The sequence below is a fragment of the Hylobates moloch genome, unplaced genomic scaffold (assembly GCF_009828535.3).
Source record: "Hylobates moloch isolate HMO894 unplaced genomic scaffold, HMol_V3 SCAFFOLD_2, whole genome shotgun sequence".
In the NCBI taxonomy this organism is placed as follows: Eukaryota; Metazoa; Chordata; class Mammalia; order Primates; family Hylobatidae; genus Hylobates; species Hylobates moloch.
The window spans coordinates 136,191,303-136,215,214 of record NW_026652277.1 but is presented as its reverse complement, the minus strand read 5'-3'; the positions used below and the strand labels follow the sequence as shown (position 1 = coordinate 136,215,214).

The 23,912-nt window shown below is 37.6% G+C and overlaps 2 protein-coding genes across 11 annotated transcripts in view; one reads left to right on the top strand and one right to left on the bottom strand.

Moving 5' to 3' along the window:
* The window catches only part of PLN (phospholamban), a 99,209-nt gene extending 90,367 nt beyond the window's left edge, over positions 1–8,842 (bottom strand). For 3 of the 5 annotated variants that reach the window (XM_058435525.1, XM_058435522.1, XM_058435530.1), the window contains exon 1: positions 8,651–8,822. The gene's annotated coding sequence lies outside the window, so the exon portion shown is untranslated. Of the gene's footprint in view, positions 1–8,650 lie in introns of all 5 variants that reach the window. The other 2 variants (XR_009212469.1, XR_009212477.1) reach the window with 1 other exon arrangement.
* Positions 1–15,460, top strand: part of CEP85L (centrosomal protein 85 like) — a 217,013-nt gene extending 201,553 nt beyond the window's left edge. For all 6 annotated transcript variants that reach the window (XM_032157756.2, XM_058435518.1, XM_032157774.3 and 3 more), the window contains 3 exons: positions 5,544–5,651; positions 6,891–7,122; positions 10,627–15,460. In XM_032157756.2, coding sequence (XP_032013647.1) covers positions 5,544–5,651; positions 6,891–7,122; positions 10,627–10,790 — 504 coding nt within the window. In that variant the 3' untranslated portion in view covers positions 10,791–15,460. The remainder of the gene's footprint in view (positions 1–5,543; positions 5,652–6,890; positions 7,123–10,626) is intronic.
* Positions 15,461–23,912: the final 8,452 nt, after the last annotated feature.

The following is a 23,912-nucleotide window of genomic DNA, read 5'->3' as shown; positions in this document are numbered from 1 at the left end:
ATTTAACTGTTGAAAAATCAGTTATGTTGCGGGGGGAGTTGTACGAGTGAAGACAGCTCACTTGAATCATGAAAGAATGTTCTTGGGCCTGTTTGCGCTGTGAGTAGTCACCAAATCTATATGGATATTCACATTATTTGTAATACTTTTTAAGATATATATTTCTGGGCCCTATTGTGAACCTAATGAATCAATGTCTCTGGGATGAAGTTCAAACTATGTATTATTAAGTTCCTCAGGCAGTCCCTAACTCTGCCATATAGTCTGGCAGTAGAACTAGAGCATTTAGGAAGCATTACAATCCTCAGCATGCTCAGTGGACCAAAGAGTGGGAACTGGAGAGAAAGACTGAGGTTTAAATTTAAAAAACAAGTTTAGTTTCTAAGATACTTAGGTGTCATCAAACACATTTAACATATTTTGGTAGATACACTTATAAACCAGAAAATACATTTTTTTTTCCAGAAGTTAGAAGACAAGGAACTCAAGCATTAATAGTTTTATTAAGATATAAGTCGCCGGGCGTGGTGGCTCACACCTGTTATCCCAGCACTTTGGGAGGCCGAGGCAGGCAGATCATGAGGTCAGGAGATCGAGACCATCCTGGCTAACACGGTGAAACCCCATCTCTACTAAAAATACAAAAAATTAGCCAGGCATGGTGGCGGGCGCCTATAGTCCCAGCTACTCGGGAGGCTGAGGCAGGAGAATGGTGTGAACCCTGGCGGTGGAGCTTGCAGTGAGCTGAGATCGCACCACTGCCCTCCAGCCTGGGGGACAGAGCAAGATTCGTCTCAAAAAAAAAAAAAAAAAAAAAAAAAAGACAAAGATAAAAAGATACGTCACCTACAATTCACCCACCTTTTTTGAAGTGTGCAATTCAATACTTTTTTATATATTCACAGATAAGTGGAACCAAGACCATAGTCAATTTTAGAACATCTTTATCATCTTGAATAGAAGCCTCATTTTTGTCACTTCCCTAAGCCCTCATCCACTTCCCCAGCCATAAGCAACCACTGATTTACGTCCTATCTCTATAAATATACCTATTTTAAACATTTCATACAAATGTATATATGGTCTTTTGTGACTCTTGACCATATCCAGCTGTTAGACTCCACTAATTGTGGCCAATCATTCTGTTGTTTTCAACAATGCCCTGTGGCATAAATTGCTTCACAAACTGATCCATTCTAGCTCGTTTGAAGGGACAGTTCATTAGCTTAAGTGTTTGAGATTTGTTCTGACCTCAGGAGTATTCTTCCCAGCTATCTCACTGTTTTTCCCTGGGAAAGTAGTCTATGGATTTAGCCTATAGGGCCAATGGGTCTAATAGTATCCTGCCAACTGCCTTTCACCACAATCTCCAATGTTTTTGAGTGCTCTAACACTTGGTCGTCACACTGTTGCAAATGAAGTGAATTCCTATAGAGAGACATTTGGAGCTTCTAGTTCTATGGCCTACTTTTCCTCAGGCAAAATCTCTTAAGCCAGGTTAATTGGTGTGGGGACAATGACAAACTTCTGAATGGTACCCCCACTCTAGTAGCTGAACGCTCACTGGAGGGAGTTCTGGCAGCAGCCCTACGTCTTTTTGACTTGCCTCTCCCATCATAGAACCAGTGCCCCACAAGCTGGGGCAAGGGTCAAGGTTTCTGCACTCAATAATGTAAGCTTCCATCCCATAAGGGGATCAAGGTAGAAGAAGGGAGCCCCCCACCTCTTGGGTGCACTTGCCTAAAACAGCCTTTGCTAGGATGACAAATGTTGATGCCCTATCTTTTCTGGAAAGAGAACTCTCTAACGAGGGTCTGGGAGGAGAGGGAGCCCTGTGTTATTGGCTCTGTCAGTCTGGAGTAGAATTTCCATCCCAATGAGATGTGAGAAGTCAGAGACGGAGTTTTGTTTCATTTTTTTCCTCCTAGAATCCTTTCATGAAGCAGAGTTTTATTTCAAATACCAGTCTCTTACTCTTCTTACTGAGTTTTAGTAGATATCCTTGAGTAATGTTTCTTCATTTGCTATATGCTCTTAGGACCATTTCCAGAAATTTTAAATTATAATATTCACCAATTTCATTGAGTGGTGGGTCTGTGGAGCTCCTCACACTGTCATGCTAGAAGCAAAACTCCAGGCAGATTGTTTTTAAAGTTTTATCAAGTTACAAGATGATAACTAACTTAAGAAAGGAATTTGAGGTGTACATTGTCTTAGGTTCTTAGAAACATTTAAAAAAGGCTCTTTTTTCTATTTCTTATCTCCCCACCACCAAAATAAACACCCTGCTATACATTTCAGACTTCCTATTAATGGCATCTCTGCGCTTCCATTTTGTTAATTCCAGGTATCCTAGACTTATCCTTGAGTCTCCTCACTTACATTTGTCAGCAAATTCTACTACCTTGAAAGTATGTCTAGAATCTGACCTCTTCTCCTTGCCTCCTCCATTGCCACCCTGTTCCAAGCTGTCTTCCTTTCTCATCTGGGTTATTTCTTGATGCTTCTACCCTTGCCTGTGCACAGTATACTCTCATTAGGTTAAGTGATCCTTTTGAATAAAAATCAGATTACATCATGTCTCTGCTCAGAACTCTTCAGTGGATCCTTTTTTTTTTTTTTCCAGAATAAAAATCAAAGTTCTTATACTGATTTCTGAGGCCCTATACAATCTGTTCTGCATGCTGTCTTCCTTCTCTGACTCTTTCTCCTACTATTCTCAGCCATCCTGGCTCTCTTGCTTTTTCTCAAACACAGAAGACACCATCTGTCCCAGAACCTTTGTACTGACATAAACTCTGGATATCTCTGGGACACAATCTCTCACTTCCTTCAAGCCCTTGCTTACCTGAGATTTCAACCTCCTGACCCTTACTGTGCTCTGTTTGTTCTCCACAGCACTAGTCAAATTCTAATATATGATACTGTGTAACTTGCATATTTATTTCTTTTGGTCTTTTTTCTCCTAGTAAAGTTCCACAAGGGCCAAGAGTTTTGACTGTTTTGTTCACTGATGTATAACTCAATGAACAGAACAGTGTTTGGCAATGATTTTTGCATGAAGGAATGTCCCTGTGAATTTCTTATATGGTATGCATGTTTATGTGTATATATGCAGTAAAAATGTTAACATAAATTCTCTTTCAAAATAGTTCCTTTTAAATTGGGTTTGGGGATTATATAGAATCTTAACTAAGGCACAGCTGGTTTTCCCTCATTCAAGCTATTTGTAAATGGGGCATTTCTGGATACTTATGTCAAAACAACAAATGTGCTTAATACCACTGTTCAATTTCAAACATGATCATTATAAAGACCTTGTAGGTTAGTACCTTGGCAGAATTTTAAAATGTCATGATTAAACTGAGAATTTGAGAGCTGTTGTAGGTGTTTGCAAATTAATTTTTAATTTTATTAATCCCCTACATGTCTAGTGAATAATAAATAGTTATTGTGAAATTCACAAGGCTAAACACTCATTTCAGAAAATATGAGATATTTCATTTATGCATTGTAAAGTACTACCAGTTTGAGCAAGTATATTTTAAGAGCTTAAGAGATTTCAAAAAAATGCTCTGCAAAAAGTATTTGTAAAATAACGCACACTATTCTTGATAGAATTTTTCTTGTTTTCTTATCTTTTAAACATATCTTAATACAATTTAGGATAGAGAAGCAAGTAATGTTTTAGGTGAAATGTTACTGTCAGACAACTATAGCACTCATACCTAGTATTATCCTAGACATTGTACAGCACTTGATCCATTCAGGATAAGCCTATCTGCCATGTCTTTTACCTGTTAAAGTACTTCTTGATAACTACTCTTGAACTCAAGCAACATATGAGAAATCTGATTTTCCTTTTTGTGATAAATGGCACTACTGCCAGACATTTTCAGTTTTTCTGATGGAGAAGATTGCCTGTTTCTGCACTGATTAAAATCAATCTTACATAGGGACATATTAGTTGGATTTATTGGCTAATTATTAGCCACATTCAACATGACTCTGAATTGGTAAAAATATAAAACTCTTATCTTTTAAAGAACTATATTCGGTTATAATGTATCATTATTATAATTATTCTGTTATATATAATAATTATGTCGTGAAAACACCCCTCTTGGGTTTAGTTTTTTTTTGTTGTTGTTAGAATGTGAGTTTCAGTAGTGTGTCTATGATGCCTTTCTTCTGTAATTCTAATAAACAGTCACAAATCTTGAGAAAATTTAGGTTGAATTCTGGGTTCCAGCCAGATAATCTTGTTAGGCCAGAAAGCATAGATCTTCAGCTGGGTAAATAAATCTCCATGTTCATTTAATCAAATAAGATTTGATTCAATCTAATGAAGTTACAAAGGAAATTTCAGTTTTCAATAATACACACATTCGGGGAGCCCCATATTGACTTGGTGCTCTTTTTTTTTTCATTTTTGTGGAATATAAAACAACTTTTCCCTAGAAGGAGAAACACTTGTTACAGAGTTTGATTCATTTCTGTCCAACTTCTTAGTTACTAAATGTAGTATTTTTTTCAGAGTTTAGCAGACAAATGAAATTTAAAAGCAACAAGTTTTGAATATCTGTTACTGATAAAACTGCTTTATATTTATGGAGTCTTATTTCAACCCATGGTGATAGCTATCTTTTTTTAATCCATCCAAAGATAATGTGAGGAAAATATAGTAGATTGTGTGCTGTTTAGGTGGTCAGCAAACTGAAGTATTGTCAGAATTGAGACTAAATACAGACCTGAAATAAAATGATACCTTTCTTCTGGTCATATGTTTATTGATTTTATGGTCTAATAAAAGGAAAATAGTTGATAGAAACACTTAGAATTCACTAATAACCACAGGGTGTATGGCAATTTTTTCTTTTATTATATTGGTGAAAAATAAGACTAACCAAAGACTCCAGATGTCCTTTATGCTGCTTTGGCGTACTCACAATAGTGTCATGTCTAGATAATTTGCAATTTTATAAGGAGTAAGAAGGAGATTAACTTATCAAATTCCCATAATAGACCTTTGACCAGAGTTCACAGTATATTCACTGCTTGGATTACTATATACTGAAAGATGGGAGCTATGTTTCAAATGATAGAAAATCTGGATGATATCATGATCTTATTATCTTGCATCTCATTAACCGTAAGCAAAATGTAAAACAAAAATATAGATTTGTTGCTAACACACTCTCTACATATAAAAATAATGAAATAAGAACTGTTTGTAATACCACATTAAGTAGGAACTTCAGATTTGACATGTTTTATACAAATTAAAAACTTCCTTGGTAAAAACTATAATTTTAAAAAATCCAAATGTATTCTGGGAAACCAGCATTTCTTTTTCTTTTTTATTTGGATTCAGCCACTCTAACTGATAGGGATTAGTTTAAAAGTGAAGGCTTCATCTTCCAAGGGGATTGGGAGGAAAGAAGATTTAAAGTATTCAGAGCCAACATTCCTACTTCTTTCTGTTTGAGATTTTTTCTTTACATGTTAACCTGTTTTGCTTTCCAATTTTTAAAAATTTCTAGTCTATGCAAGGAAAGCTTTCTAAAGAGAAAATGACCACTGAAAAGATGATGGAAGAGCTGGAAAAGAAAGAAAGAAATGTACAGAGATTAACAAAAGCATTGCTTGAAGTGAGTAGAAGAAATTCAATTTGCTTTGAAAGGATGATTCACTACCTGTTTAAGCAAATGCTTATTTTGTAGATATTAATAGAGCATTTTCAGATTAAAGACATAATTTTGATATGCCTGTTAATTAATTCCATTGTTTTTTTACCAAAATTATTATAAAAAGACAAACCTTTATTTATCTTGTGTTTTAGAATACAATTTCACATAATTATAGTACAGTATATATTTATTATATTTATCAGCTGGCATTCATCTATAAAAAAGTTTTTTTCCCATCACCCCAGGCTATTGAGTTATTCTGAAATATAGTTCCAATTGGAAAGCTAATTAAAGTTACCTTTAATTAGCAGTTTTCAGGATAAGAAGGTAGCAGTTTTGGGGATCAGCAATTCAGAGTTGTTGGTTTTTTCTTTTTTTCTTCTTTGATTTTATGCTTGTATTTCTTTGTCTCTCACACTGAAGTTTGTGGTTCCTATCAACATTAACATAGATGCTTTCCCCGCACCAATATGCAAAAAGTAGTTTCAAAGTAATTAAACCACTATTGCTACTAACAATAAAAACCACAGAGTGAGGTTCAAAGTTACTTTTTAGTTCTTTTTATCCTTGGAATAAATCTCATTATAGAAAAATACAGGCTGGGTGTGGTGGCTCACACCTGTAATCCTAATACTTTGTTTTGGGAACCTGAGGTGGGGAGATCACTTCACCCCAGGAGTTTGAGACCAGCTTAGGCAATGTGACAAAACGCTCTTTCTAGAAAAAATTCAAAAATTAGCCAGGCATGGTGGTGTTTACCTGTGGTCCCAGATATTCAGGAGGCTGAGGTGGGAGGATCACCAGAGCCCGAGGAGGTCAAGGCTACAGTAGTGAGTCATGACTGTGCCACTGTACTCCAGCCTGGGTGACAGATTGAGGCCCGAAAAAGAAAAATACGTACACAACCAACAGGCTTATTACATGAGAGACTCCTAGAAACTGAGACTGGATTTATGTTTCTTCCCTTGGATATACGCTAAAGCATCAGATGGCACAGAGAAACAATTTCCACTATTTAAATTGTTATTTTTCTATGTGTTTTTTTTTCCACTGCATATATGTAGTTGAATTTGGTTAATGTGCATATAATATGACTCTATCATTTTGTTTATAGACTTGGGGGAAAATGTTAACCTGTATGGCTTTGAGTACCTTTCCTCTGTTCTAACAATCTGCTGTTTGTTTTCTTTATCCTTGCAGAACCAAAGACAAACAGATGAGACATGCTCTTTATTGGATCAGGGCCAGGAAGCTGACCAATCTAGGCAGCAGACAGTTCTTTCCAAACGGCCACTATTTGATTTGACTGTGATTGATCAGCTGTTCAAGGAAATGTCCTGTTGTTTGTTTGACTTGAAAGCATTGTGTAGTATTCTTAATCAGCGTGCTCAGGGCAAGGAGCCTAATCTTTCATTATTACTGGGAATAAGATGTAAGTGTCTGATGACTTGTCCTTATTTTGTGGCAATTAGAAACCTGTCTTCATGAGTGAGGAACTTCTGACTGCCTTTTCTCTGTTTATTTTTGTAATCTCTTTTCCTGCTTAGAATCAGTCTGTGGGTTTATGTATACCTGCTATTACTTCATTGCAAGAAGTGAGTGGGGTAATAGTTGACATTAACTGCCACTTGGTAGAATGCCTGGTGATGTTTCCTATGTTGAATCTGTAAATATGTGAACAGAGTGATAGTTAGGTGTGACTTCCCATTTACTCTTCCAAAAATAATGATTCCTTCTATTTGCTTTCATGTGTTAGTTGCATAGATTAAGTGACCCAGCCATATTGTCCACTGGTAAAATATTTGAGAAATATTTTGCTTTCCAGTGCAGTGTATGTTCTATGGCAGCTGCTTCACGTGAGTGCCAATGATTCCACATGAGCCAGTTTTCACAGCCTACAGATCTGTTGCCTTTGTCATGTATACTTGCTGGCTTAATGTGACACCCATCCACTCTTGGCCTCAATTCTATCTTCCTCCACACATAATTGTGAGAGCTGCCACAGTAATAATCCTAGTGTCCCTTCCTTTCTGTGCTACTTTTGCAGAAACGCTCATCTCTGTACGTGGTTCCAAATCAGGATGTTAGTCTCTTTTTAATAGAGAAGAAATGAACTTGGAAGGAAATAGGAATGGAGTAAGACCATATAATAAGGTTTATGAGCCAACATGTATATTTAGTAGCTGCCTGATATTATGGTTAATAATACTGGTTTTGTTTCAGACTGGTTTTGTTTCTAGTTTCATCAAAAAGATTCCAGCATTTTGCATCATAATAGTTATTTTGGCAAATCAAATAATGCTCTTGACCAAAGTATATCACTTGTTAAATGAAACATTATCTGTGCTCAACTATGTCCCTTTCATTTCATAGATATTTGTACACATACACAAATGTGGATATGGAAAAAACACATAATGTTTAAGTATATTCACTCATGGAGTAAACATTTATCAGATGCCTTCTATGGTCCAGACACTAAGTAGGTGCTGGTAATGCAGATAACCTGAACACAGTCCTTGTCCACACGTTAACTAACTTATTAGAGCATTCTGATAGGTGCTATAGTTGAGATGTGGACAAAGGACAGTGGGAGTACAAGAGGAAAGAAACAACTAAATCTACGTGGGAAGGGCTGCGGAGACTCCACAGAGTAGTTGGTGTTCAGTGTCGCTCTTAGAGGAGGAAGAGGAGAAGTTTGCCAGGTGAACATGGAGTGCTTTAATATCTCTTGGGAGCAAGAAGCAAAGCTCACACACAAAGGGAACTCACTTTCTCCACGATTTTAGAGTTGGTCACCCTTTTAATTACTTTAGAGTCGCCTACATTTTCACTGTCATAAGGTAGCATTTGTTAAGTTTTTCAGTAATAGAGTAGTAGAGCTATCCTAATGTGAATCTTACCACCCCCACCTCCCAATACTCCTTCTAGTCTTTAAAGTTTGACCCCAGAATCCTTACCTTATATTTGGCATTGTGAAAGTTTTACCGGCCAGTTGATTTGTGAAAAACCAGTCACTTCATGGCTCCATTTACTCACCCTGTCCTTCTGAAAACTGTGCGCTACCTTGGTTTCCATGACATCATTCTCTAGGTTCTGCTTCTGCCTTTATGACTGCTCAGTCTCTGTCTTCTGTGGACTTCTCTGCCTCTTAATTATTAGTATCCCCAGAAGCCTTTCGTTACTGGTTTTGTGTTTGTTTCTTCTTATTCAGTACTTCATCTGAGTGTTCTTATCCACCCCTGTTTTTTCTGTTACTGCCATACCTTTCACCTAGACATTTATCTCCTTTACCTGGACATTTATCTCCTCTGGGTTCCAGATTATATTCCCATGTATATTAGAATTGGCTGTTTTGAATGCATCACAGACTCTACACATTCAAAACCAGAACACACTTTCCTTCCCTCCCTGAACCCGTTCCTCTTCTCAGTGAGTAACACCACCATTCACCTGTCACTTGAACCCAGATTTTATTCTCCACTTTGCGTTTTCCTTCATCTGGCGCCTGTGCCCAATCCTTGCCCGTCACTCAAGTTGCTGATGATTGAGTGCTGTCAGTTCTGTCATCTGCTTACTACATCTAACGTTCCTGCCCTTCTATCCCCATTGCACTATTGCCTTAATTTAAGTTTTCATAACCCGTCACCTATACTGGCCTCTCTGACAACCATCTTTCTCACCCCCTCCCCCTAATCCATTTTACATTGTTGCCAGACACATCTGTCTAAACTATGAACCTGGTTTCCTAATGCTTACACTGCTCTGTGGTCAAGATAGGTAGCTACAAGCTACCTCTATAGCCTTATTTCTTGGTACTCTCCTTTGTCACAGTTTTTACTCTACCATTTTAGAGCTAGATACTGATTTTCTTGAGGTTTCTCAAATTCTACTGTACTGTTTTGCTTTCTGACTCCACTTTTGTTCATTTTGCAGTTTGGCCCACCCAGTGAACAAGCAACTGTTGCCTCTCCAGTTAGGACTAGTTGTTTGTTTTTTTATGCCACTGCAACTTGCATATAGTGGTAGGTTACCTACAGTACCTCACTGTGTTCATTTGTTTATGAAATTGTATGTAAAGCATCGAGAACAAGCCACTGTGTCTGTTCCTTTTCTGACTTCAACATCTAACATAGTTCCTATATCATGGCAGATGTTCAGTTAACGTTTGTTAAAATAACAGTCACTCGCTGACTCTTATGCTTACAATAAACTACTATGAAGGTATAAGGAGAGGTTTCTTTTGTAATCACTGGCTCTGCCTGATTTTATGTTGAGATATGCTTACAAAGAGAAGAACTGAAGTAAATAAAAGCTGGCTGACTCAAGGCCCTCTGTTATTCAGCCATTAGGCAACCAGCTATCAGCCTGATTCAATTGTTTGGGATCATAGGGTCCCAGCTTTCACTCTTCCTCTCCCTCTCCCTCTCTGTCTCTCTCATTTTCCCTCCCCGCTCTCCCTCTGTGTGTGTGTGTGTGTGTGTGTGTGTGACACTTACTATGTATTTGAAAATTAATATTTTCATGGCAGTAAACCCACTTTGCAATCGTAAATATGTAAGATACCACCTCTTACTACACAAATGGTCTTCAGATTTTGCCAAATGGGAAAAACTGAGTGCTGTAGTTGAGCTTGAAGAGAGACATTAGAGTATGCTCTTTTTCACTTTTGGAATATTGTTACCCATTGAATATGCTGAATTTGTGTGTATCACTGTGTGCATTTAATTCATTTTAATTTGTGAAATTTATAAAGGACCAAGTGGATAAGATCTGTTTAATATTGAATGATGCATGATTTAAACATAACTTGACCCTGAGCCTCACTGGTATTCAGTGTGTAGCATTATATTTCCATGATGATTAAGGTGAAAAATTCTAAAATGTCTTTGTTCAAAAAAATGTGAGATATTCTCTCTATGTTTTATTTACACAGCAATGAACTGTTCAGCTGAAGAGACTGAGAATGACCACAGCACAGAAACACTCACTAAAAAGCTGTCAGATGTGTGCCAGTTACGAAGAGACATTGATGAATTAAGGACTATAATATCAGACCGCTATGCTCAGGACATGGGAGACAACTGCATTACTCAGTGATCAAGTGTTAGTCCCACAGCAATAATGACCCGTTGTTTAAATGCTGCTGTGTTATGGAGCCATAATGGAAGGTTGCAAGTGACATGACTTGCACATAGGGATTTTTTTTCTCTGAATTTGTTTTGTTGAAGGGGAGAAGGGAAGTGAAGAGATTTTGAAGGGGCTTATCTAATCAGGCAAAAAGAAAAAAAATCAAATTACCTTTGGAAAATATGATAAAATCTACAAGAAAAAAATGTCTATATTCTCAAACTACTGATTGTAGGACCAAGCTGTGAAGAATACCCTTCACATGAAGGAGTAGGATTCCTTTTAATCCTATAGCTTTGTGTGTTTGTGTGTGCATGTATGTGTGTTGTGTGTGTGTGTGCACGCGCTTTATTCACAAATTTAAGGGTTTCTAGGGTCAGAGCAGAGCTTCTGAGAAAGGCACACGTTGTTTATTCTTATATTTCTTTCGTATAGAAGCTTGTGTTGTACTTTGGGATTTTCAGTGGCTGGCTGAACAAGAGTTCAACAGCAGGCAAGTGTTGTAATGGTAGTACAGCAGGCAAAACCATTTATATTTTGAACACTTACTGCACTCATAGGATGTTTTGTGGTTGAGCTGATGTTAGTACTGTAGACAGGTCAGCTGTTTTTCCAGAGTGATTGTGGATTTCCCAAGAGGTGTGAAATTTTGACGTGATGCTCTTTTTCCTTAGTATTGTAATGTATGTGTTACAAGAAAGGTTAACATAACTTGAACTAATTTTAACATGGTCCTTACTATTTACAATTTTTTATTTATATATTTTATATATATACATATATAAATGTAAACAAAGCCATATATAATTAATAAAGGCATTGGATCATTATTATAAAAGAAAGATTAACAAAGTTACCCTGGAACAATAGCTTACTTATCCAAATCTCAACATTTACATTTTAACAGTTTTGTATGTTTCAAAGTTGAAACTACTGTAAGAGAAAGCCAATACTATTTATATCTGAATCAACAGTAGCATAAACATTTTTTAATTGAGATGGTATTTTAATTCCTTTTATTAGATAAAGTACATTAACAACAGTTTTTCACAGGATATGAACTTGGCGAGGTTAGCTCTTAATCTGAATTACAGGTTATTACTATGAAATGCAGTTGACTTTGCAGTAGACATACAGTCATTTAAACTTCCAAATGAGTGTTGTCCATGTTTCTGTTGGTGTTTTGGAAGGATTATACATTTTATTGCCCTCAGCATTGATTATGTTCTTTTGAATATACTTAGTTTTGGCGAAAGCCTTGTCCTTTGTAAGTTGGTTTGATCTTGTGATTGCAACCAAGTCTCATTTAGGTCAAGACTAAATAAGAGATGGAGGGGTAGAGGGTGTGACTCAAGCAGGATAATATTGATTTGATAAAGAGCATATCACATGCCTGTTTTCTTGCCAGATAAAGGGCATAGCACATGCCTGTTTTCTTATATACTAGAATAAAGGCTGTCCTAGGAAAGATTTTTCTTAAATGTCTAACAGTGAAAATGTGAGACAAGGCCTTCAAGGAGACTACCCAGGAAGATACACAGTTTAAAATGTTGGCTATGTAGCTCTCAATAGATTATTTTATGGTTATAGTTGAATAATCAGTTATAATACACTGTAAAGAAATCAGATTTTCCCTCTGTTCGGTGTCTGAGTCCTTTCTGCTCTTCTTACTTCTGAGAATCTGGGCACTAAGAAATCAGTAAGTACATTGTAGTGCTTCTGCATCCCAGAGTCCTTAACCTAAGGAGGGTCTTAGTCACTGGTAAGAACTTGGCTTTCTAATTATATTCACTTGGTTTTTTAACTTTAGTAGCTTGAAGATAATCAGGGTATAGTAAATTTCCACCAAAAATGTGATGCAAAGAATTCTGCCTTGGTCCTTTATGGTAAAGCAGATAATAACGTCTAAAATAGATCAGCCCCAAGTGCAGCAAACATTTTTACATTCTCTTTGAATAGAATCCCAACCACCCTCCCCCATGATTTTGGAAATAAAGGCTTCCTAAAATAATAGAACAAATTGGCAAACAGTCACTAATTGGATCAGTAGGTTCTTACTTAAATATCTCTCCTAGATTTTTAGTGTATGTTTTGGGATTTTATGTTTTTATTTATTTATTTTTTTTAAGCAGACGTTACAGTTTGTTTTAATCTACTATAGATACATTTTTGTTTTTTGGCTTAGTTGGGGATAAAATAATTTATTTGTTTTTGTAAGTTAGCTTTCTAAAACTTACAGAAAGTAATTTAATTCACATATCTTAAAAATAAAATTCTAAAGTTATAAAATTTCTGACTTAGTAGGAAGTTTACAGACTACTGCTGATGCATTTCAGTTTCCAAAATCTGTACCCCCCCATAAAAAAGGGAGTTAAGATGTGCTAGTTTAAGTAGTTAGCTGAATTATAGATTGATCCTCTTAAAATCTAGGATTTGTAAAGGGGCCTACATAAACAGTAGATAGACTTGGAGGGATTTTGTGGGGGAATTGAAACTAATAGTATTCTATCTAGTTTGTCAGCATTTACTTTTTGATTTTTATTTTTCAGAAAATTTTCCTTTCCCGGGACACCCTCTTGTATTAGAATATCCTCTTCTGTATCACATTAAAAACAGATTTTACTGTTAGACCAAATAAGATGGGCAAATAGCAACACTAGAGCATCTCACCCAGTTTGAACTAGGATGTTCATGGAAGTTATGACACCAATATATTCCCGAAATGAAAATTAACCTACATTTTAAAGTGAATCTATTTGAAAATTTCCTTAATGAAACTTCCTTTTAATTGTGCTTTTTGTGAATCTAACACTTGTTTCTTTAGAAAGTATCTTATCCAGTATTAATATTTTGTTCTTTTGGGTTTTAAAGTTGAGCTTATTCAGCCTCAATCACGTTACAGCAAGGATAAAGTAACAGTTGACTCAGTGAAAGACCCAAATTGCCTGTACAGATAAAATTCACTGAATCAAAGGCACAATAGCTATCTTTTCACTTGAGCTCAGAAAAGTAAGATGACTTAATTTGAACTCTTAATTTTCAGTGGCCTCTAATTAAACAAAAACAAAAAACCACAAATATTGGCTAGGTATATTCCTGAGGTTATTTTAAAAGAAGTGTGGTACCTAGGATTCAATATTTAATGCTAACAGTATTATATTTTAGTGAAATTTATTTTGGTGGTGACAGTTTATTAAACCTAATTAGAGTTCTTTCAATAGCTTGTGGTAGAGACAATCTCAAGGGCTGGAAAGTGTTGCTAAAATGAATATCATACATTTCTGATATACTAAGGAGCTTATAAAGTAATTTTTTCATAGTGCAAGAATTATTAATTTCTTAGAGGATATTTTTAAAGGAGCTACTTAATTGGGAAAATGTTCTTTAAATATCAGTACTAGTTCATTAAGTAACATAGTAGCTGAGAACATGGACTATATTTTTACAGCATAGTTCAGCTTAGGCACACCTTTAGTTTGGATTATTGGCATTCTCTTACGTAGGAATTATATCATTGTAGATATGTAATTGTGGTAATAAGCAATTTTCATAACCATGCTCACTCAGACTATATCATTTGAAACTGCCAGTGGCTGTAATTCTCCAAGCCAAAGTTAATTCATTTTGTTTCCATTTTTGACAATTCACTGTTGACAAAACAACAGAAACAATTTCCTATTTGGTATAAAGAGCAAAATTTCCAACTTTGCCCCAAAATGCCATGGGTGGCATATTGCCATATGATTATTATCATACATTTAATCATGTAGGGGAAAGATTTTGAATTTTTTTCTTATTTAAAATATATAAGAACATAGTTTTAAATCAACAAGTCTAATAACACTATTGCAGCTGTACACAGAGAGAACCTTTTGTGCCTTTTTGCCTGCAGTAAGCATTTATTTCTATTTTACATGAGTTTTAAGAATGTTGATGATTATTGCACCATGTTCTTCTGTATATAAACTTGATTAAGGATTTTTTTTTTTTTTAAAGCAAGGAGCTGTTTTTTATTACTAGGTAGATACCTTAGTAAACATGAGAGGAATTATCAGATAGATGTCTTTGGAGCCCAGCCTTCCCTCTGTAGTGAGCTGGAAACTCCTTTAGATTGTATTCATTGGTGTATATGTATATGTACATATATGTATAAATAGTTAAATACATAAACATAAAACTTAACATCGCATTGTTGTGATGACAAGAAGTAGTAAGGTGCTAGGTGGTTACATTAAAAAGCACAGCACAGTGTATAATCAGTCACTATGACTGGTGGTTTTGTAAACTGGGTTCAGTTTTTGAGCCACCCAGAATACCTCATGTGTAAATACAGTGTTCATGACTTAATTGAAATACAGTTATTGTTAAAAAAAAAAAAAAAGAATGTGAAGCCACTGGTTGGCTTATGCCTTCTGATCTATCATTCTTGCCTCTTTTTTTGTAAAGGGGTTTTTTGTTGTTGTTGTTGTTGTTGTTCTGTTTTTTAATAGGGTTTACAGCTAGAATTTTGAATGCCAAAGTTCTATTTATTAAATTAAGAAAAAAGTTTTCAATGTTAATGGCTAGTATTTTTCCACTGGACTATTGTTTGTTGATGTTGGAATTTGTATTTACACAGAAATAAATTTTTTATAAAAAGATTTATGTCTTCTTAGAGCCTAATGTTAATATAAGAATGTATTTGTACTTTCAGACTCTCTATTCTGAATTCTCAATGACAAGAATATGCTGTCTTGACTTTTAGGTGAAAGCTTTGTATAAATGCACAGGAGAATCTTTGACTAAAACATGGAGACTTCTGCCTTCTATCTTATAATTTCTTTCCAGTTACAAAAAAAGCTTTTTCTCAGGGCCTTCTCATAAAGGGTACTGAGATTTTCTGATGGCAGGTACCGTAACATAGGAAATCATGCCTGTGTCCATTTCAGTTAATAGCACAGTGTCTCCTTTCTGACTTTCGAAAATCCCTATTTAAACCAGGAGTCTTCTTTGTAGTTTTCCAACAGACAGAATCTGACTTCAGTATTCTACATTGCTGAAAGTTTCGGTTGGCAAGTTAAATCTTTTATTTTCCACCCTCTAATCAAAGGTTAAAAACGTACTAAGACATGTGCAAATAAAGCCTAGAGGGGCCTTGACATCTCAGCTTTGGTGGTTTGCCAGTCTAGTCTCAGAAGTGCCCTGCGGATGGCATCCTAAGTCCTTGTTCTAACATATATGGGTTATAACCTCAATTTTTTTTTTTAATTTTTTTTTTTTTGTGACAGAGTCTTGCTCTGTCGCCCAGGCTGGAGTGCAGTGGCGCAATATCAGCTCACCACAACCTCTGCCTCCCAGGTTCAAGTGATTCTCCTGCCTCAGCCTCCTGAGTAGCTGGGACTACAGGTGTATGCCACCATGCCTGGCTAATTTTTGTATTTTTAGTAGAGATGGGGTTTCACTATGTTGGCCAGGCTGGTCTCAAACTCGTGGACCTCGTGATCCACCTGCCTCAGCCTCCCAAAGTGCTGGGATTACAGTCATGTGCCACCACGCCCAGCCTATAGCCTCAATTTCTACAGGTAGTTGGTTAATGTTTGGATTAGCAGTATCTGTTACCAGTTTAGATAATTTGGCATTGTTCTGTCAGAGTCTTTAATGAGTTAACTCATTAAAGTTAACAGGGAAAGAAACATTTTGAAGATCCTGCATCACAGGCTACTTAGGTTGCAAGCAGATATCTTAGAAATAAGAGCAGGACGGTTAAAATCCTAGAATATTACTAAGGTGACCGGTAAAGAAGTTTCTCCTTCAGAATGAAAGGATTATTTTTGATCTGGAAAAAAGTTTTTGATGGGGGAGGGAGGTGGTCAACAAAAAGCTTTTGATAGGGTACATCCCAGGATTTTGCCAATAATTTGAAGTTCTTTTATGACAAGTTTCCCCAACCAAACAGAATCATTCTATGTCGAAGAGCAGAGGACTCAGTTAAAAAGAGGTATGAAATAGGATGTTAGTAATGGCACAACATGGCAGAGTGAATCCAGTAGAGCAACAGTTTACAAATGAATACGCTCCCACATGTCAGTTAAGACATTCTCCTTGATTTAGAGGAGATTCCAGTTTTGGAAATTATGGTAAAAGTTTTTTTAAAAAAATTTAAGTAAAATTGCTATCTTTGGCAGGTACCTGATGTGATCACAAAAAGAAAAAAATCTTTTCATTTTAGCCAACATGTTTTTAAACAGTCTCCATCTCTATTGAGTACCTCCTAATAAAAGTTTTAAACTAAACGTACATGTGCCCTTGACCAGGAAATTCTACTCTTAGATGTTTATTTGAGATGAATAAAAACGTTCACAAAGGCACTTGTAGATGAATGTTCATGGCAGGTTATTCAAAATAACCCCAAACTGGAAATAGCCCAGAGGTTCGCCAGTAAAATCTTTCCATCCAGAGTTGAAAAATAGCATTCTTTTACAACCTTGGGTTCTAACTGATTGAGAGTCACTTTATTCTATATACTTTTTGGAAAATGGAGTAAGTTTAATACATAACAAAGTAGTGGATAGGAATTGGAAAACAGACCTCCCATTTACCAGAGGACTTTGGTTTACACTTCCCTCTGGAGGATTGCCCTTTGTCATGCTGCCACTCTTGTTCCATGGGTCTCCCCAGTTAGAGTGAAGCACTTGGTCTCATTCTTCTTGAAACAAACTTTTATATCATTGTTTGTTAATTGTTTGAGTGCCAGTCTTCCACCAGACTTTGAGCTCTTTTAGGACAAGCACCTTGTCAAACTTTGTGTTTAATTAGCAACTAGGATAAACTCACTTCCAGAAATGTGTACATATCTGCCCTTTACCCCAGGATAGAGGAGCTCTATTTTCAAGGAGAAAACATAGTCTTTTAAGCACAGCCCTAGAAGGACATGGAGCTTTTAATGGAAAGAGGGGATAGTGATAATAAGTCCTACTTAAGCAAGTTGCATTTTAGTATCTCCTGCAGCTGTACACTTTCTACCCTTCTGTAGGTCCAGGCCACAGGATTGGACACAGTTATTTCCCAGCTCCAGTGCTCCCAGAGGATAACATTCTCACTGGGCTTTAGGCCAGCTGCATAGATTTTGTAAAAGCAAATCCAAAGTCTGGCTTAAAAGAGGGACAAAATATCAATGCTAAAAATCAATGCATGGCTGGGCATGGTGGCTCACGCCTGTAATCCCAGCACTTTGGGAGGGCAAGGCGGGTGGATCACCCGAGGTCAAGAGTTTGAGACCAGCCTGGCCAACATGGTGAAACCCTGTCTCTACCAAAAATAGAAAAAATTAGCCAGGCATGGTGGCTGGTGCCTGTAATCCCAGCTACTTGGGAGGCTGAGGCAGGAGAATTGCTTGAACCGGGAGGTGGAGGTTGCAGTGAGCCGAGATTGCGCCACTGCACTCCAGCCTGGGTGACAGAGTGACACACCGTCTCTAAATAAATAAAAATGAATGCAGCTGGGCATGGTGGCACATGCCTGTAATCTCAGCTACTTGGGAGGCTGAGGCAGGAGAATCGCTTGAGCCAGGAGGTGGAGGTTGCAATGAGCCGAGATCACGCCACTGCACTCCAGCCTGGGTGACAGAGTGAGACGCTGTCTCTAAATAAATAAATTAAATTAAATTAAATTAAAATAAAAATGAATGCAGCTGGGCATGGTGGCACATACCTGTAATCTCAGCTACTTGGGAGGCTGAGGTGGAAGGTGGAAGGGTCACTTGGGCCAGGGAGTTCAAGATTAGCCTGGCAACATCACAAGACCCCATCTCAAAAAACAAAAAAGGTGGGTGGGGGTGGGGCACAGAAAGCAAGTAACAAGTTACACCCAAAGAAACTAATCAAAATAAAGGAAGAATTGCTTTTCAAAATGAATGCAGTTGCATCTGCATATATACCCACAAGTCTAGAATATTTTAAATAGTACAGTTGACAGCCCTCATAAACAAGGAAGCAAGGTAATTTACATTCTTCATTCCTATACTGACCATATAGTCATGAAACAAATGGTTGTTTAGTGGCCTGTGGTGACTAAAACACTGCACAGGAAGTGTGTTTTCTATATCATCATCATCATCATTATTAACCAACATTTGAGCACATGCCAAGTAAAAAGACCTTGCATAAATTATCCCGTTTATCCTCTATATAATACCCTATGAAGTAGGGCATTATTATTATCAGGGTGCTATTATTATCCCCACTTCAGGCAAAGAGATTGAGACACAGGGGGTTTATATATCTTGTCCAAGTTGGAACAGCTTGAAAGAGGCAGAGCTGTAATAAGAAAGAGGCTGCTTTGTGCCCCTCATGAGACTGCCTCTTGTCCCAGGTTTGTGCTCAAAATTAAATTCATTTCCTCCTTCCCAAACCTCATTGGGAAGACTTCATCACAGGGATTCACCATTTCTGTGAGTTACACCTCCATTCCAAGAATCCTTTTGGTGATTTCTTCTCCCTCACATCTAATTTTTAGTAATTTTAGTATTGCTTCTGTAACAAATTATCAAAAATGTATTAGCTTAAAACAATATATTATCTTACAAGTCTGGAGGTCAGAAGTCCAAAATAAGTCACACTGAACTAAAATCAAGGTGTTGGCCGGGAGTCTTTAGGAGAGAATCTGTTTTTTGTTTTTTTTCCAGCTTTTGAGGCGATCACATTGCTTGGTTCATGACTCCATTCTTTGGTCTTCTAAACCAGCAATATCAGGCTGGGTTCCCCTCACAATATCATTTCTTTGGGTCTCTTCTGCTTCTCTTTCCCTTTTAAGAACCCTTGTGATGACCTTGGGCCCACTCAGATAATCCAGGATAATCTCCATATTTCAAGGTCAGCTAATTAATAACTTTAATTCCATCTGCAATCTCAATGCCTCCTTGCCATGTAATTTAATGTACTCACAGGTTTCAGGGATTAGGATGTGAGCATCTTTGGGGGGGCCATTGTTCTATCCTTCCACACCACATCCTAAACAAATTATTTCTCAAATCTGAACTTTAAGAAGAAAAACAACATTAAGTCTTTGCGAGGATTTCTGAACTTTTTTAACATTGCCATTTGTCAATGTCTTAGAGGATGTGCCATAATCTGGATTTGTCTGTTTTCTCATTATTAGAATCAGGTTAAACATTTGTAGCAACAATGCTACATTAGTAATGTATATTTCTCATTCATCATATTAGGAAGCTCATGATAACAGTTTATATTATCACTGGTGCTGCTAAATTGTATCTTGTGGTTAAGCGGAAACACCTTTATTTTTAAGTTAAATAGAGGACAAGTGACAAGGCTTTGGTTCATGTAGGGTAGGGAGTTGGAACTAAGACATTTACATAAAACCAAGATTCTCAAATGATCACATTTTCAATGAAAGGAAGAGATAGAAAATCTACCTCTTAGTCAAAGGAAATTAAAAGGTTATTTGGTTTTCAAGGACTCAGCTCAACATGAAAAATATCCGCTTGAGAATTTGCAACCATAATCTTACATTCATGTAGAGTGGAGTTTGAACTTGTTGTGTTTGGGCCCTAGAAATCCTGAGGCCAGAAGTTGACTTAAAGAATTCTGAGTTGGTAACTTCCTGGGAATCTTGGATGAAACAAGACTGATCTTCCCTGGAATGATTCCTCACAGAACTCCCTCTATACATGAGCTCAAAATCCAAAATTTTTAAAAAAGTCAATAGAATGAACAAATGACTTAAGTTAGATGCTAAGTATTTCAAATAATGGAATTATCAGATGTAGATTATAAAATAGGAATTACTGTATGATTAGACGTATATAAAGTTCTGAACCATGTAAAACTTACGATGAGATAGAAGAGTAAAAAGAGCACAAGGCAACTTCTGGATTTCTGAGGATGTTCCATTTCTTGATCTGTGTGAGGTTTACATAGATGTGTTCACTTTGTGAAAATTCATCAAGCTATATTCATAGTGTGTGTACTTTTCTATATGTCATAATTTTTTTTTTGAGTCAGAGTTTTGCTCTGTTCCCCAGGCTGGAGTACAGTGATGTGATCTCGGCTCACTGCAACCTCTGCCTCTGGGGTTCAAGTGATTCTCATACCTCAGCCTCCAGAATAGCTGAGACTACATGCGTGTGCCACCACGACTGGCTAATTTTTTGTGTTTTTAGTAGAGATGGGGTTTCGCCATGTTGCCCGGGCTGGTCTCACACTCCTGAGCTCAGACAATCCACCCATTTCAGCCTCCCAAAGTGCTAGGATTATATGGATGGGCCACCGTGCCTGGCCTATCTATGTATCATAATTTAATGAAAAGTTTGCACTAAAAATAAAGAAATTTGAAAAGGAATCGAAATTTTTAGAAGTGAAAAATATGGTAATTAAAACTCAGTGGAGGAGGCAGCCAGCATCTCAAAGAGCTGTGATAACCATCTCCAAATGCAACCATGAAGTTGAAGGAGACAAAATCAAGGTCAAAACCATCAAACTATTGGAAGTTTCAGATGAAGGGAATCAAGGTTGTGGGGAAATGGAAGCAAGTGAAGGTAGACACAAATATGTTTGTAAGTGGACAGATGGCTGATGTGGTATGCTTTGAGGAACTGAGATTACTGGTTGGTCTCCTCTGCCAAGAATCCCTCCAGTCTCTTCTCAAAGGAGGCATCCAAGAAGAAAAAGGCACCAGCTGTTTGAGAAGAGGAGGAAGTAAAGTGTAGCTCTTCAAAGAAAATGATCAAGTTGAAGAAAAGTAAAGATGTGGAAACTGAAGGAATTAGTGTGCAGAAAGAGTTTGAAGTCAAAGATGCTGAACCAGAGCCAAATTGGAGATGGTACGATTTGTCCTGACGCAGAAGAGAGGAGATGGCATCAGAAAGCCTGGCCCAGATTGTTCCAAAAGAGAAGAAAAAGGGAAAAAATTAAGCCTCCCTATGGTACTGTCCCAAAGATGCCCCAAAAAGCAAAGACATTGATGCCTGACTAGAAGGTGAATGTATCAGCTTGAAGGACCTTTTATGTCCAAGCCATTCTCTAAGCAGCAGGTTTTCTAGGTTTCTCTGCACCTACACCAGTCTAAGAAGCCCTGACTTTGACACCTGTCATTTGTGACAAACTAGACATCCTTGGGGATGCTGAGACAGGATGTGGGAAAACTCTTGTCTTTGTCATTCCAGTGATTCAGGCAGTATTGGCAGTGCTGGAGGAGTAAGCTTGCCCTAACTCCAAGTAACACTAAATACCACCTGGAGAGCCCAGAACTGAGTCCAGAGCTGAGACTGGAATCACTAAGCAAGGCTGGAACTGAGTCTGGAATGTTGCCTGATGAGACTGAATTGGGAGTGAAATACTCCCCTGTGAAGCTGAGCTAAGGCTAGAGTACCACCCAAGGCCAGAGCAAAGACCAGAGCTTCCCCCTCAAACCAGGTGCTGTTCTTCTATGACGATGATGCTGGTAAAGAACTTTCTTCCCTTATCAAGGCATGAGGACAAAGAGGAAAGGCTTTATAAAGAGCCAACTGGAATGTCAAAACAAGAGTTGAATGGCAAAGTTGCTACCTGTAAAGGACATCTAAAACATCACCTGCTTGGACTGGTTCTGATTCCCACTTAAGAGCTGGCCATCCAGGTCTAATAACCCTTTGATGCAGCAGCCAAGTTTATGGGAATTAAAACTGCTATTTTGTTTGGTCGAATATTCATGCACAAATAGCAGAGGATGCTCAGGTGTCAGCCTGATATTGTGATCAGCAGTTCAAGCTGGCTGTGGGAGCTGGTTAAAGAAAATCTCCTTCATTTGAGCAACCTTCAGCAGTTCAGGTGCCTGGTGGTAGATGGGGCTGACTGGATGATTGAGAAAGGCTACTTTGCTGAACTCTCACAGTTGCTAGAGATGTTCATGACTCCCAACACAACCCAAAGAGACAGACACTTGGATTTTTGTGCCACAGTGATGCTGGTACATCAAGCTGCTGCATGAATCCTTTATAAGAAGCACACCAAGAAAATCGACAAAACTGCCAAACTCGACCTTCTCATGCAGAAGATTGGCATGAGGGGCAGGTCCAAGGTCATTGACCCCCACAAGCAATGAAGTCACAATGGAGTTGCTGACAGATACCGAGATCCATTATGAGAGTGATGAGAAAGACTTCTACCTGTACTACTTCCTGATGCAGTATCCAGGCCTCACCTTAGTGTTTGCCAAGAACATCTCTTACATCACACACCTTTCTAGGCTCCTCAAAGTCCTAAATGCTGCTGACCCTACATACTGGCATGCACCACAAGCAGAGGGTCAGATACCTGGAGTGATTTGCCTGTATGGAAGACTGTTCTCCTGGGAACAGATGTGGCAGCTTCAGATCTGGATACTTCTAAAGTGCAGCATGCCATCCATTACCAGGTCCATTGCACCTTGGAGATTTATGTCCTTTCAAGTGGTTGAACTGCTTATGCCACCAATGAAGACCTCAGCCTAATGCTAATTAGGCCTGAGGACAAGATCAACTTTAATAAGATTTACAAAGCCCTCTAGAAATAAAGTGCATGAATGTGGTCAAGGAGCAAATCCATTTTGCTTTACAAAGAAAGCTGAGTATTCGAACTTTCAGGCATGTCTGCACAGTTCTTGGATTGAGGGTGTGGTGTCTGTTATGGAAATTGAACAGAGATTGAGCAAATTGTAAAAAGAGATATATAAAGGAGGAAAACCTGATCAAGAAAAAGAGTGTCGAAGACAAAAGCAGGTGAAGTTCCTACTAGAAGGAGCCACACTATTTGTTTTCCCAATCATTATTTAAATATGACCTGAACTGCAAGTATCCAACTCAATTTGGTAAGATGCCTATGCTCGTGTCTGCCCCAAGAAGTGGTGAATCTGCTTTGAACTGCTTCTCCAAACAAGGAGGAGGAAGAAGAGAAAAAAGTAGGAGAGGAAGGAGGGGACAAAGTTTGTTGGTGACCACACAGTGGTATCTCTGTTCTCTGATCTTATGTGAAAACCTTTTCTTCCCATTCCATAATCAACCTCAATTAGAAAAATCTTCTCTTCCACATCAACAGCCTGTAGCAGGAGAGACCTCATGCAGATTTGTGGATATTCCAA